This window comes from Pelecanus crispus, chromosome 8 (assembly GCF_030463565.1).
Source record: "Pelecanus crispus isolate bPelCri1 chromosome 8, bPelCri1.pri, whole genome shotgun sequence".
NCBI classification, from domain to species: Eukaryota; Metazoa; Chordata; class Aves; order Pelecaniformes; family Pelecanidae; genus Pelecanus; species Pelecanus crispus.
In genome coordinates this window covers 46,174,631-46,190,488 of record NC_134650.1, presented here as the reverse complement: position 1 = coordinate 46,190,488, position 15,858 = coordinate 46,174,631, and the positions used below count along the sequence as shown (strand labels likewise).

Sequence of the window (15,858 nt, the reverse complement as noted above, 5' to 3'; positions counted from 1 at the left end):
GCAAATGAAGCACCAGACTTCCGAAAATAGCGGTCTAACACTAGACCTTTACCGTTACCCAAAATTCTGGTTCACGCTACTTCTCGCTGGCAAGCTTCAGAGCGAAGGGACTGAAAAATTAAGCGCGGTCTGTGATATTCGGCAGAGCAACACTCCTCCCCAAAATAAAAATGCCGTCATCCGAAAGCCCTGCGTACGGGTTAGCCCTCTTATTGGCTCGCTGGAGGTCACAGATGCTCGGAGCTGCGGATTCAGGGTAGCCTGGACGCCTGTTAAACGAGACGGACGTGGGCAAATCTGGCCAGAAATCCACGGAACGGAGCACTTGCAAGAGCCTGGAAAACGCTTCTGCTGGCTGAGGGCCCGGTCACCCTGCCCGCTGCCATCTCTTGTAATAAACCCTTGGAACTCCCCGTTTGCTCTCTTTAATTTTTTTCTTATGAAAGCAAGAAACGTGTTGGTACTGAAGCAGAAAGCAAATCCTGTGTGTTTTCAAGTGCAGATTAACAGCTTCTCTTGGACATAACTTTCCACTAGGAATGAAGGAAACTCCTGCTCCCATTTGAGCCATTTCTTTTACTTCGGTCACTTCTAGTATTACAAATTGTGCATGTAACTTTATAAATATTTTAAATAGTTTTGTAAATATTTAATATTCAGCTAATTTGATTTTGAATTGTAAATGTCAAGTATTCTGGTATTGGGATTTTTATGTTTTATTATACTTTGTTAAAAGTAAAATTGTACATTTTTAGAATGTTTTTATCTGAGTAAATTTAATGTATGGAAAATAAAGAGTTAAACAGAAACCCTTTGTATTTTTTTGAATTTGAAGGGGCTTCATCTGTGTGGGGGCTTCTCCAGCTTGGCAGTTAACAGGGACTTTTTAAATGTTTTTTTTTTAATTCCTTTTATTACTTTTGCTGTCTCTCCACCCCCAGACATCTGCTCGTGAATCACAGCCTATTACAGTGCTTGCAGTCGCTCTCCTCTCCCTGACTCCGCTCCGGGCTCAGCCAAGGAAGCTGAGCCGCCCGGAAAGGTTTCGCACTCGCTGTTTGTTACCGAGAGCGGCCGTGGCCTGCCTCCAGCTGCCTGCCCGGGCCCGTACCCGATTTCAGAGGGACGGAGGAGTCAGAGGGGAGGACGAGCAGGAAAGCCTTGCGCCCTGTTCCGCAGGACGGCAGCAGCTGAGCCTCCGGGCTCCGCTCCGCCACCTCGGCTCGCCCCTCGCGAGCGCTGAGCGCAGAGGAAGCCGCCGGTCAGGGTAGGCAAAAGGGATCGCCAGCTCGCTGCGTCCTTCAGCCGTCTGTGGCCGGCGCCTGGGGTCACTGCTGAGGAGCAGGGTCCTGCCTGCACGCGAGAGCATCGGGAGCGCGAAGCCGCGAGGGAGAGGTTTGGTGGAGTAGGAGCAGAAACAAAAATGGGGATACAGAAACCCATCCGTGTGCCCCGGTCCGTACCCATCTAGAGAGAAGTGTTTCACAGGGCGATTCCTCCTGAAATTCCTCCTTCTGGAGGGTGGTAGCTCCCTCGCCGAGCTGCTAACAGCGACCGGCATCAGAGGTTCCAGTACAAGCGTCCAGGCGCTGTCAGCAGGACCTACCTCACCACCGCGTGCCCCCCGCAGCAGGCGGGACAGACCCCTCTGCGCCCTGCCCTACAGAGATGGGATTGGAGAAAGCCATCTGGAAATAACCACACAAGCCATCGTTAAGTTGGGATGTAATCCATCCATATCAGCACTGTATTAATTTTAAAAAAGCAACATTTGTACAGGAATATCAGTCAATCACGTAATTACAAGTATGGTTGTCAGTTATGAGTTAAACAATTTCTTACACAAACAAAACTAAACATAGAACAAGCTGCGTTTAAAAGTTTACGTTGGAGTAAAAACACAAAGAATGATAAAAAAAAATGTGAAGTAAGCCTCGTGAACGAGATGCATGCAAAAAGGTGTAGGTAGGTACAAATTGTACACCTTATTGAGCTAGAGTGCCGAGACGCAGTAGTATTGCTTCTTTCCCCCCCCCCCCGTTATAGTAAGTTAGCTTCCAGTAAGAGATGTAGTTAGTTCACAGACACATAATATACAAGAGTAATCTCATTCTGCTACACGTCACTTGACAACGACTCTAGAGGAAAAACACGGGTCCTACAAGATACCTTTCCTCCGCACAGGCTGCCTCCCTGCCCAGAACAGTAGTAACACCAAGATCTTCCAAACCCCGTGCAAGCAGCAGGAGATTTCGGCGATGGAAAAAAAATAAAAAATCATTCTTCGTCAACTTTCGACAGCAACTCCTGGAGGTGAGCCGCTTCCAAGAGCCGTTCTCCCCGACCCCGCCTCAGTGGTAACATGCAGAACAAGTGACAGACTGGTTAGGCAGCGTGGGTTGGTAATTCCAGCGGCATGTCCGAGTCCAACGTTCCGTACAGAGGTACGTAAAACAAAGCCGTTCACCCGCTCGCGTCCGAGGGCTTCAAGGCGCCCGCCCTGCCGAGGGGATGGCGAGGACGGGCGGCGCTCCCGAGACCGTGAGGGATACGGGCGCTGCTCGTGTCTCAGATTGCACTAGCCCGCTCCGCGGCCGGCCGCACGCGTCCCGGCAGCGGGTCCCTCGGCTACCTTCTCCCAGCGGACTCTCTGCCAGGCAAGGGAACGGCAAACCTCCGGGCTTGGGGGGGGGGGGTGATCTTTTGGAAGCAAGCTCATATGAACAACAGTGTTTCACCGAACACACAAGCATTGGAAATTCATAACAGACTGGAGTTTATTTCAGTGTTACCTGTCCGGGTGTGTATTTTACAGTTAAACACTTCCCAAAACTACAATAAAGCTGTGGTGTTTGGTATGAGTATTTCAGAAAGCGGCACCGCTCCTAAGGTCGCAGTGCCACAAAATACGGACACAAAAAGAGTTGTACTCCCCCAGCTCACCCCAGGCGCTTGCCTTAACTCGCTGCAGCACTGACACGGGTCTCATCGAGCTGCAGAAGACAAAGCTTTGGAACATTAGAACATATTTGCTCTCATGAGAAGCCTTCCCATTTAAAAAAAAAAAAAAAAAAAGAAACAAATAGCTTTAAGGAATCATAGGGAGATTTTCCAGAAAACTGTCACACGGAACACTTTAGCTCCTCCCTGGTGCCTGTTTGCTTGTTAGAAGTCAATCGAGTGTCCCTTTGTTTGCAATTGTCACATCACAATTGGGTTCCATTCATCAAGTCCCGAAACGTAAATGTGCCTGTGTGGAATATTACGGCAGGTTTCAAAGCTGGAGGTGCTCGTCTGTGCTGTTTAATCGTCACAAACAAGGCAAGGTAAGATGAGACACCTGCTAAAGCAAGACTATGCTAAGGTACCGAGAGCGTAGGTGACATCCGTTTCTTTCCCTGGGGTGTGTGTGGGGAAGAGTGGGGGTGATGGCCAAGGGTAAACCAAAATCCTAGGCTAGAAGCCGCTTGCGTGTCTTAGACAGAAGATTGCACTCCGAAAGTCTCCTGAGAGGCGTACACCATGTACAGGAAGCCATCCTCGTCCTTCTCGCTCTCGTACACCTCGGATATGGGTGTGGAAACGCTCACCATGCTGTGTCCGTTCACCAGGAGGAAGAACGCCTGGTTGGAGTTCAGCTGCAGGCGTCGCCTGTTGGGGGGAGGTTGGGGGAGCGGAAGGGGAAGGAGTTTCACAGTGATGACCGTGCATTTCCACTCACATTAACAAAGGTTTTAGGACAGATGGCAAAACAAAGTCCTCCACCACCGCCAGCAGTAAGATGTCCCCACCCAAAGCAGCCCTGCCACTGGAGAAGGCATTTGCTTCCCACCTCTGAGTGGTATTAAATTCATCTACTGAGTCCAGCCAAGTACATCTACTGAGGGAAGCCCTTATTTCACCGGAAAAGCTACGCTCCAGAAGGGCACTAATCTGAAGCAAGAAGGAAGAGGTGATGATGATGATGATCCCTGCACAACCAGCAAACCTGCGAGGCCTGCGGGACCTTTGGCTTGCAGCTCAGCTCAACAGCATCTCCCTGGAAATGCAAACCCAGGCTGACCTGCAGAGATCCCTGTGAAGATGGGGAGGGAGGACGGGCAGAGCTTCCATGAGAAGGCCCTGGACCTCTTAAACTCCCCTTGTCACCAGCTCTGTAACAGCCCGAGTTTAACCGCTGGAGCATCTTGGCCCCTCTCCTTCTCCCTCCAAGGAGAAGCATCATGGGAAGGACAGAGCGCGACAGACTGCATGGCACAGTTAATGTCTAACTTTGGGGTTTGCCTTGGATCGTTCACCCCGGTTGGGGGGAAATAGGTATTTCTGCTAAACTGCCTACTGGAAAGCAGGTGTGCAGAGAGGAGCTCTTACTACTTCATAAACCAAGCGAGCAAGAGGAACTCGGATATGTGGAGGTGCAACCAAAGAAAGAAGGAAAGAACAACAGATCAGAAGAGCTTCCTGCCGCTTCTGCTCGCTGCTGAGGGGCACCAGCAACTGGAGAAGAGGAGGCTGAGGGGAGACCTGATCGCTCTCTACAACTACCTGACAGGAGGGTGTAGTGAGGTGGGTGTTGGTCTCTTCTCCCAAGTAACCAGCGACAGGACAAGAAGAAATGGCCTCAAGCTGCACCAGGGGAGGTTTAGATTGGATATTAGGAAAAATTTCTTCACGGAAAGGGTAGTCAAGCACTGGAACAGGCTGCCCAGAGAGGGGGTGGAGTCTCCATCCCTGGAAGCATTCAAAAAATGGGTAGACGTGGCACTTGCGGACACCGTTTAGTCTAGTCTACCCTTGACTGGTTTAGTGTGGACTTGGTAGTGCAGGTTAATGGTTGGACTGGATGATCTTAAAGGTCTTTTCCAACCTAAACGATTCTGTGATTCTATTTAGCCTCCCAGCCACAGCCCTGGGAAGGGACCCTTCCAAAACCAAGCTCTAATCACTCCAGAGACAGCAGGCTGAGAGAAGGCAGCAGCTACCTGAGGGCTGGGAGCTTTACTATGCACAAGGTGACCTGCCTGAGGACCAAGTCCAGCTGGTACCAAGTCACCTATTAGCAACGAAGCCAGAGAAAAAAGGTGGGGAAAATCCTCCAGCTTGCTGTTAACCTTTTTGCCTAGAGCCTTTAATGTTCATGGGAAATTCTGGAAGACTTGAGCAATCTGATTCCTGCTTCCAAAACCCTATCTCGCTTTCTTACTCATGTAAGAGCTGGGATTTGCTTGCGACAGACGGGTTTTGTACAAGCCTCCGAGGCAGGGAATTGTTTGGACATGCGGGACAACTCTCAGTTTTTACAGCTTGTGACCTCCAGCAACCCGCTCTCTGCTACACCGTGACCAACAAAAAGCAAACTCTGGTTTGCTGCTAACTTCCAAGTTTCCCGCTTGAGAACTCTTACTGATCAAATATTTCTTCTTGACATTAAGCCAGGAGAAACCACAATTTTAGACCACACAACTTCTACTCCATGGCTACTTCCCCTTTGCCTTTTCTTGTAAACAAAGCTCAAGCACCAGAGCGGAGCAGTACTCAAGCCGCAGTCTGTGCAAACAGCTGGGACAAGAAGACACTGGTCTGGACGTGTGTTTTTCAGGCCTCAACGCTGTCATTGAGGGAAACCTCATTTCACGATCAAAGGATGCCAACATCAATCCTAAGCAAGAGCTCAGAGCTCTGGCTGTGAGCCCAAACTCCCCCTCCAGTGGGTGGGAAGAGGCAGGCACTCCGGAGAGGGACTCCCAGGCAGAACACCAAGAAAGCATCCTAAAATAACCAAGCAGGAAGCGCTGGGGCCCTGGGCCAGAAGCACCCATGTTAGGCAGGGATTCACGGCCCCAGACTCCCTCCTACATCTCCGGGAACCAGTTATTTCTCTGAAAGCAGACTACCAGCTCAGCTCTTTTCAGAGTTTTTTCCCAGCAAAGCCAAAGGAAGAGCACCTTCTCGTGAATTTGTCCTAGTGATGGTACCACACACTCGTTAGATGGATTTTCCATTTAAGGAGTTCCCAAATGCATGCACTAGGTGGGGAATTAACAAAGAACCATAGCCTGAGGTTGATGGGGCTTACACTGAAATCACAGCATACTACCTGATAATTTTGATTAGCTCGCTCATGTTGACATGATCTGGCACCAGGAACTTGGTCTTATCCAAAACTGGAAGCTGCTTCTCTCCCTTGTACCTTTCAATGATCACCTAGAAAGAAACACAAAAAGAAAGGAGCAGAAGACATGAAAGGCAGAAATGGTGTCTGGTGCCCTCATCCCCCCCTTGCATTTTACACACAGCAAAGTACACGCATTTATGCTCAACTCCATTTCCTTTCACTTGTGAAGGCAGTGTCTCAAAACTGAAAAGCAATGATTATGTTCATCTTCACCTGCCCCTCTTGTTCTGTTTGCAAGAGTGACTGCACCAAGGGGTAACAAACAGGGATTTAACAGCAAACGCCCACAGCTTCAGTGCAGTTTTAGAACAGTGCATTTGCTGGAATCATTTAGTCTGGCACTGAACTACCCAGCAACAAGGAAACCCAAAAAAAAGATAAAGCACACTTCCCTCTAACACGTTACAGGGGCTGACTAGGGGCTTGGGCTGCTATGGAAGTCTGCAAACTGAACCAGTGTTCACTAGAATTTCTCCAGTTTCAGGCCATCTCTTTCTAAGAACTACACCTCCAGATTAGTATGCTATTCCATTCACCTTCCATGGTTACTCTAATACATGAAAGCAAGCTACTTTTGAAGGGTATAAAGCCTCAAAGGAGAGAATTTCCTCCTCCTTAATCTCAAGACAGCATGCTTAGGAACCAGTAATTCTGTCAAGATTGTTATGTAGTAACTGCTGAATTCACAAGGAAATGGCAGATTTGCCAATTTAAGTAGCACCCTGCCCAGCAACTGTATATAGTTCCTGCTTTTAAGAAATGATCTCAGAATTCGTGCGCTCCCGTTTCCACAGCCATGTGGGCTTTGTTGTTTTTATATCAACGGTAGCTACATGACACCATTCACTTGGATCATTTCCATGCTCACGGGGTCTGGCTGTGCTGATATTCAAAAGTTGCACAGGTGAAGAGATACCCAGCCCATTTAATGATATCAGAGAAAGACTTCCTTACACCAGTTTAAATAAATCCTGGCTCATTCTGGGAAAAAAAAAAAACCCACAACACTGTTTTTAAAAAGGTAGACCATAACCAATAGATAGGATTTGCAACAGCAAAATGAAGGATGTTGACAGCACAGGAGGGATTTACCATCTAGCGTGACATTGCCATCTTATCTCATCCAGAACTGCTAATGATAATGAGGCAGCGACTCAAGCTAGGACATGGACAGGCAACCACAGCAAGCCTCCAGGGATCCCAGCAGGCCTCTGCCATAGCTTTGAGTTTGCATCACCGCATCTTCAGCAAGTTGCTTAGGTACCTCTGAATTTTTCCTAGTAATATGTCCACGGCTGACTTAAAATGAGAGCTTTGCTATAAATCAATGGCTTTCAATCTGTGGTCACAAAGTTTGGGGACTACAGCTAAGCGATCTGCGAAAGGTAGGTGAAAAAGCAATCTTCTGTCAGGAACCAGATTCCTTAGGAAAGGGCCTTTTGGGAAAGCTGCACATTCCAGAAAAGTCAGAAAATCTCTGCTATAAAATATTATTTACTCGCATGCCCAACAGCATAGTAAAACAGCAGCAGCAGCTTCAAGGTGAAGTACTTTAAAGCTGCAGGGAAACTGATAAACCCTTTGGTTTCTGTTTGACATGGAAGCAACAGCGGCTTCTGTAATGAATTTGCACTGGAACTGCAGACAGTTTGCAAGCAGTTTGTTCACAGAAGAATTTCCACTTACAGGGATCACCAGCTCTCATCACCGAGAACCAAAGGCTGAGGCGTCCGATTAAGTTCTCTCTGCTGTCCCCCAAGATCTCCCGAGACCCTCCCTGTTCCCCCAAATGGCCATAAGGACGGCTGCATTCGTCGCTTACTGTGGTGACAGCCAGCACACAACAGCCCACCACTTGTGAAGAACTCATCGGCAACAGATCACGATCCATGCCTTTTCCTTCCTAGGATGCTTTGCTTTGCATTTGTAACCTTGAGGGTGCCATAAAGAAAAGAAAAGAAAAATTCAGGCAGCATCTGGAGCTGACCAGCTAAAGAAAAGTGACGAGGTGAGGGCCGATCCCCTCTCAGAGGTGACCCAGCACCAGGTGGAGGGGTTTGACAGCCAAGCGGCATTTCTGGAGACCTCAAGCAAAGGCCTGTTTCCTGGAAGGCAAGCGTTTCTGTCTTTCTCAGCACAGATTGGTGATGGAAGCCGTTATCTGTCACTACATTACTGTGTATTCTTCTCAGTTAGCCTTTGCAGACTCTTCTTTTGGAGAAGAAAAACACTGAGATGAGAAGAGCTGAACACTCGGGGGCATCTCAGAGCTCAGACGGGGTGTGGTTTTCTTTGAAGTTACAGCTTCGGTACACAGGAAACCCCATTTCCTCCAGTCCCCAGCTAGCACCTTGCTCTACCATGCTGACTGCTGGTTATTAGTTTAAGAACGTTTCTGAAATCCAGGCTTAACCACCCTGAACAGCCAAATTTTAATGGTCTCATCAGGACAGCTCTTTTACAGGTTTCTAACTACTGAAAAGAACAGGAGACTGGAAATTGAACTGAAAAGGGAAAAGAACCAGACTTACTGGTATTTTAGTTGGATGCTGATCTCGAATCAGTCGTACATCTTCCACTCTTTGCTCTGCAAGACATTAAAAAAAAAAGTCTGTTCAAACATCCACACTGAATGCTATTATAACTTTCCTTCTCCACCACTGAAGAGAGGGACTGCATGTTAGTAAAAGCCAGAAAAGCAAATTCAGGCAAAGCAATTTTCAAATGGGACAGCACTGTCACAAGTAAAAGCTCTCCCTTGACAGATGATACTTTGCTCTTTAACCCAAGGTGACAAGTACTGCATGCAGGCTGCCTAGGACTCCTAGAAAGTGTTAAAGGAGATGGACCCCCCCACGCACACACACACCCTCATTTTCTGCCCACTAAAGCAGACATTTAATCTCATAAATTTATGGCATCAAGTTACACCACCCAAGTTAATGACTAAATGTCCTGTACTATTTCTGCAAGGTCCCGGAAGAGGAAGTTGTCAACAATTCCTTGAGACCTAAGACGAGCCGAAGCCTGGCAGCATCAGCTTACACCGTGCATTCTAGTATTACCGAATTACAGTTTTCTGTTTTGATTACGCCACACCCATTGTTGCAGAAGCTGTTGGTAGGTTCTTGCGTACCTAGACGTTTCACTGCTCTCTCTGCCAGTTTTCAGGATAAAGTTCACCTCTCCTCAGACATAAATATTAATAGCACAGATATTATAAACCAGGCTAAAGTATGCGTCCCAGCCAAAGTAAACAGACGCAGTTGCTTTCAGAAGCTGTTGCATCTGCTTACACCCTTACTTTCGGATTCGGTCAACTCAATTTTAACCTCTCCAGGTCTTTTCAGTGGGCTGGGGCTTTCCAGGCCGTCTCCATCTTATAAACACCTCTCAGAGAGAAGATTTAGTGTTGCATCACAGCTTTAACAGACACCCACCTAGGGAGAGGTGCTGCTCATGGGAGAGGAAGAGCTTAGATCAGCACCCGTCAGCCCAACTCGTTGCTGGTACGCTAATGCACGGGACATGCTACCATCACTCAGCAATAACATCACTCAGGTCTCCGTATTAAGCTTGTGTGCATGAAATATATCCGTGCGCCTCTTTACGAGCCCAGTAAGGAAATGCACCTCACGTGAATCACTGTTTTAAGCTGGAGGTGAATCAAGCAGAACTAAGGCAAGGAGTATGCAAAGCCTTCACCTGACTGCAAAACCAAGAACCTGAAAGCCATCCTGCTTCCCATCCCACAGCCCAAGCCATGCCCTTACAGACCAGCGCTAACACTTCAAGGGCAGAGATTACTAGCTAATTAAAATGCTTTTTAAGATTAACCAGAAACACAAGAGATACGGGGAGCGAATGAGACCGACCATCAGCCTAGCAAGCACAGAGAAGTTTGACTGACTTTCCAGCTGAAGCAGGTTTGTTCACGGCAGCGTTATTCAGCAGAACTCCACGGTGTAGAAGGAACATAAACTGGACAAATCATTGAGATTATTGTACGTGGCGTGTTCAAAATCAGGCTTCAGTCAGCCACAGATAAACACTGTTCTCTGACGACATTAGCTGCAGTGGCAACTGCTTGGCTGCCATCCTAGCTGAACTTAATACCTGCAACAGAGGCTGCTGACAGGCGACGGGGTCCAACAACAGTTTTGGAAGACTCGAAGAAAAACGCAGACCCTGTTAGGTCAAAATTCTGTCCGCTTCAATGCGGAGAACAGCTTACGTTTAACACAACAGCAAAGGCAAGGGTGGGCACACCGAAAAGCTTTCTTAAGCAGCCTGACTTTAACCCAAAGGCAGAAGGAAAAGAAAATCTGGATCAATTACTTCCACCAATTCCATTTTACGTGCGGGATTTTATAGTTCATGCCGAAATAGGTTACGCTGCCAGTTCATGTTACCCTCGGAGCATTTCAGCCTACCTCACCGACACACATGGACATACTGAGCTCCTTGATTGCTCTGGTCCCATCCTAAGCACAGAAAGAAGTGTTGGCACCGCTCTATCAAGGCTGCTCCTTCTAGAAAGAGACTAATCTCATTTCCCCAGCCATCATTACACAGCTCTTTTCGATGCCTTGCTAGTTTTCAATAAGTAAACCGAGACAGGAGACATACATCCCAGTCCACTCGCAACTCCCCGAGTAGAGGATTCCTCACACTGTGCCAAGTACCAAACTGCAAGTGGAGCTTAATTCTCCTGTCAATAGTGCAGACAAAGCTGGACACTGAGCAGACACGTCGGGAGGGAAGGGCAGGCCCAGCTCCTGGCACACAACACAAAGTGATATTTCCAGGCTCCTGGGAATTTTGCAGTCGATAATGGATGATGTGGAGAGGCGATCTCCCCACCCCAAGCTCCTCTCCCAACGCAGCGCAGAGCTCACCTCCGGGCAGCGCTGCCGCCCACCTCCACGCCTCGCTCAGCCCCCCCGGACAGCCAAAAAAGAACCCCCGGCCCAAACTTCCAGGCTCTCGCCCCACCGCGGAGAGCCTCGCCCGCCTTGCCGGGGCGAAACAAGCCCCGCGGCCGCGCAGGAGAGCAAAGGCCGAGCCGGGGTTTGTTTCCATTTCAGCCCCGAGCAGGCGGCGATTCCCCTTCGGCCCCAGCAGCCCTCGGCGGAGCGGCACGGCACGGCACGGCACGGCGACGCCGGTGACCGGGGCAGGGCGGCCGGGCCCGCTCCGGCCGCGGAACCCCGCTGTCAGCAGGAGCCGGCCCCGGCCCGGGGATCGCGGCGGCTGCTAACGAGATCTGCCCCCCCTTCCCCGCTTCGACGACTCCCCCGCCCCGCAGCGAGGGCAGCCGCGGCCGGCCCACCCCGCCGGCCTCCCCCGCGGCCCGCCCGCCGAGCGACGAGGCCCGGGAGGGGGCCGGGGCAGCCGGCGGGCGCTGTCAGCGACCCTGCCCCGCCGCCTCTCTTCCTGGGGAGCTCACCGAAGGTGCGGCGCTGCTTGAAGCTCTTCTCCGAGGGCATGGCGGCGGCGGCTCGGCCTCAGGCCCGGCGGCGGCTCTGCGCGGCGCGGCGGACAACTCCGAGTGCCGGCGCCCGCCCCCCGCCGCCGCCACCGGCGACTCCGCCGTCAGCTGACGCCGCGCGTCACGGCGGGGCGGGCACCGCCGCGGCGCCGCCGACATCTTGAGTGTGGCGGGGCGGGGCGGGGCGGGCCGCCCGCTGCCTCCCCCGACCGGCTGCGGGGGCTCGGGGTACACGGCCGTGGCCGCCTGAGAGAGCCCTGCCGTGTCCCCCCTCAGCGACACACGGCCATGGCCGCCTGAGAGAGCCCTGCCGTGTCCCCCCTCAGCGACACACGGCCATGGCCGCCTGAGAGAACCCTGCCGTGTCCCCCCTCAGCGACACACGGCCATGGCCGCCTGAGAGAGCCCTGCCGTGTCCCCCCTCAGCGACCCACAGCCGTGGCCTCCTCAGAGAGCCCTGCCGTGTCCCCCCTCAGCGACACACGGCCATGGCCGCCTGAGAGAGCCCTGCCGTGTCCCCCCTCAGCGACACACGGCCATGGCCGCCTGAGAGAGCCCTGCCGTGTCCCCCCTCAGCGACACACGGCCATGGCCGCCTGAGAGAGCCCTGCCGTGTCCCCCCTCAGCGACACACGGCCATGGCCGCCTGAGAGAGCCCTGCCGTGTCCCCCCTCAGCGACCCACAGCCGTGGCCTCCTCAGAGAGCCCTGCCGTGTCCCCCCTCAGCGACCCACAGCCGTGGCCTCCTCAGAGAACCCTGCCGTGTCCCCCCTCAGCGACACACGGCTGTGGCCTCCTCAGAGAGCCCTGCCGTGTCCCCCCTCAGCGACACACAGCCATGGCCTCCTCAGAGAGCCCTGCCGTGTCCCCCCTCAGCAACCCACGGCCATGGCCGCCTGAGAGAGCCCTGCCATGTCCGCCTCAGCGACACACGGCCGTGGCCTCCTCAGAGAGCCCTGCCATGTCCCCCCTCAGCGACACATGGCTGTGGCCTCCTCAGAGAGCCCTGCCATGTCCCCCCTCAGCGACACACGGCCGTGGCCTCCTCAGAGAGACCTGACATGTCCCCCTCTCTGCAACACACGGCCATGGCCTCCTCAGAGAGCCCTGACATGTCCCCCCTCAGCGACACACAGCTGTGGCCACCTTGGAGCACCCTGACATGTCCCCCTCTTTGCAACACACGGCTATGGCTGCCCCAGAGAGCCCTGCCATGTCCCCCCTCAGTGACACACAGTCATGGCCGCCTGAGAGAGCTCTGCCATGTCCCTGCTCAGTAACACATGGCCATGGCCACCTTGGAGCGCACTGACATGTCCCCCCTCAGTGACACACGACCATGGCTGCTTCAGAGATCCCTGCCAGTGTCCCCGCCTCAGCAACACACAGCTGTGGCCACCTCAGAGAGCCCTGCCATGTCCCCCTCTCAGTAACACATGGCCATGGCCACTTGAGAGAGCCCTGCCATGTCCCCCCTCAGCGACACACAGCCATGGCCGCCTCAGCCCTGCCAGTGACCCCACTCAGTGGCACACGGCCATGGCCACCTTGGAGCACCCTGCCATGTCCCCGCTCAGCGACACATGGCCATGGCCACCTTGGAGCACCCTGACATGTCCCCTTCTCTACAACACATAGCCATGGCCACCTCAGAGAGCCCTGCCATGTCCCCCGCAGTGACACACGGCCATGGCCGCCTGAGAGAGCCCTGCCATGTCCCCCCTCAGCGACACACGGCCATGGCCACCTTGGAGCACCCCGACATGTCCCCGCTCAGCGACACATGGCCATGGCCACCTTGGAGCACCCTGCCATGTCCGCCCTCAGCGACACACGGCCATCGCCGCCTCAGAAAGCCCTGCCATGTTCCCCTCAGCAACACAGCCGCAGCCACCTCGGCGTGGCCCACCATGTCCCCCCTCGACAACATGTGCTCTTGAGCGTCTTTTCCTCTGTACAGAGGTGCAAGTTTAGTGATTTGCCTTCAGTTTGCCTTCAGCATGCTTTCAGCACACATAGACATGAGCACGAGGAGGCCGTGGCACAGTTTTAGGGGCAGGTGTTCCAATTCACTTTGAAGCTCACCACCCGGGCTTGTGCGGTTTGTCAGGAATTGATTAGATCGCAAACAATTTCAATCGCAAGCCAAGTTTGCTCGCGTTCATCCTGCAGATACCACGTCGCAATTAAAAATGCCCAACTGTTTCCTTCTTTAGCAGCTTTCTGACACAAGCTGTTGGCTGTAGAGTTTCAGCTGCCTTTCTTTCTCTTTCTCTCACATATGTTCCCGGCACAGTGTTTTGAAATATAAGAATGATTTTGCAGCAATAGGGCTACACAATCTCGCTGTACAATCCAACTTCCGCGGCTGAAGGGACAGGGAGTTGCAGCCAGCAATGTCCTTATGAGTAGAGGGAGAAGGACCGTTTTCCAACCAGCTTGGAGATTACCAGGGGGTTTTGCATTTTTTGGGGTGGAACGATGCATTGAAGCTAGAGCAATGCTGCGTTCACACGCTGGAATGAGGGTTCATTACCTAATTTTGTGATTCAGCGTCATACAGTTCTGGTGGCTGTATAATTATAAGATGAGACCATTAAAGGTGTGACTAACCAAGGAAAGAAAAACAGCCCTAAGGTCTATGAATGCTCTATCCATCACATCACTGGCCAGGGACAGCAGGTGAGACATAGTGGATGATCATCAGATGATCAGCATACATCTGAAACTTAAACTAGCAATCCCAAATTTCTGTTTCAACAGAATTCTTTCTTATTTAAATGAATGCCTTGTAAAAAAAAACATTTTCTGAGCTGAAGAAATCCCGCCACGCTCTCAGAATTGTTATCTCAGGGGCTGCGGCAGGCTGCGTGGCTGTGGGCAGGAGGACAAGCCCCGGTGAAACTGCGTAGCGTTGATTTTGGGGCGTGCAGGTGAGTCCCGGCAGCGGGGCCGACAATGCCGAACGCTGCGTGTCGTGCGGTTTTCATCCACGCTACCAACTGTTAGCAGGGCTGCAGCTCAGGCTGAAAGCATCCATATGGTGCTGAGGAAGAGCCACAATCAGAGTATCTGCTGACAGGCTGGGCTATCACGTTCCGCTCATGAATAATCTGCAGAGACTGTGAGAAGGAAAACTTAGATCCACACCGAGACTCGCTTGACCTTTCCCTCCTCTTCTCAGCCTTCGCCTGTGTCTGCATGTCGACAGCACAGACAGTTGGCGAGTCTGGATTTGAGAAAGGTGTTAGGCGCAGTTGGAATGACAGCATGGACGGAGCCTTTGGGACCAGCTCTGCCTAAGCGCAATTCTCCATCCCTAGTGAGAAAATGCTGCTTTTGAAAATGCTTTTGCTTCAAACTTAGTGACTATGCTGGAACAGAGCCCCTTAAAAATCTAGCCTGCAGAGCATTTTCATTCTAGTCTTAGAACACTTTACAAAGCATTTAGTCTGGAGAAGATGTAGCTGAAAGGAGACATTATATCGTCTTCAAATATGCAAAAGGTTGCTGCAGAGCAGGAGGGAATTAGGTCTTCTCTGCATGCAGTGAGTCTAGGACAAGAAATAATGAGCTTACATCTCGGAAACGGCAATAGAAATTAGATGTCGGGTTAAGAACAGTTGAGCACCGCAACAAATTGCCTAGGAAAGCAGTGGAGTAGTCACCATTGGCTGTATTTATTTTACAGGAAACTAGTAAACGCTTCTGTTCTGAACAGTTTAGGGAGAATTGTTCTTACCTTGGGGAGAAGGATGGGGTAAATAATCTCTTACAATATCTGTCAGCCCTAGTTTTTCAGGAAGCAAGAGAGAAGTGATTTGCCTGAATTTACAAAGCAGGTTAGAGCACAAGCTGGGTTTGGATTCCAGCTCAGATCCTCGTGTCTGCACCCTATACAGCAGGGCATGCTAAATCTTAAGTCTGAAGTAGAGAAAAGCCAGGCTTTCCCAACTGTTATATCTTCCAGAAGGTTGGGGTTTTTTTGTTAAAAAGCCAGTATGAAGGGTGACTCCGAACCCCAGCTGATATTTACAGCATTTCCCTGGGGAAAAACTCCCACTTTTCCTGTTTTTTTCCATATGTGCTGCCTCACAACGAAGTGAGGGTATTTCACAATCAGAATTATAAACCATCCTCTCATTTCTCTGGTACAACAGCACTGAAAAGGCTTTTTATAGTGATTTGACGA

General features: G+C 51.3%; 1 protein-coding gene across 1 annotated transcript; it reads right to left on the bottom strand.

Moving 5' to 3' along the window:
- Positions 1 to 1,713: 1,713 nt before the first annotated feature.
- Positions 1,714 to 11,699, bottom strand: MAP1LC3B (microtubule associated protein 1 light chain 3 beta). The gene is made up of 4 exons (XM_075715855.1): positions 11,625 to 11,699; positions 8,707 to 8,762; positions 6,098 to 6,204; positions 1,714 to 3,651 (listed from the first exon to the last, which is right to left on the bottom strand). The coding sequence occupies exons 1-4, from the start codon at positions 11,662 to 11,664 to the stop codon at positions 3,477 to 3,479; spliced, it is 378 nt and encodes a 125-aa protein (XP_075571970.1). The 5' UTR covers positions 11,665 to 11,699; the 3' UTR covers positions 1,714 to 3,476.
- Between the last annotated feature and the right edge of the window lie 4,159 nt (positions 11,700 to 15,858).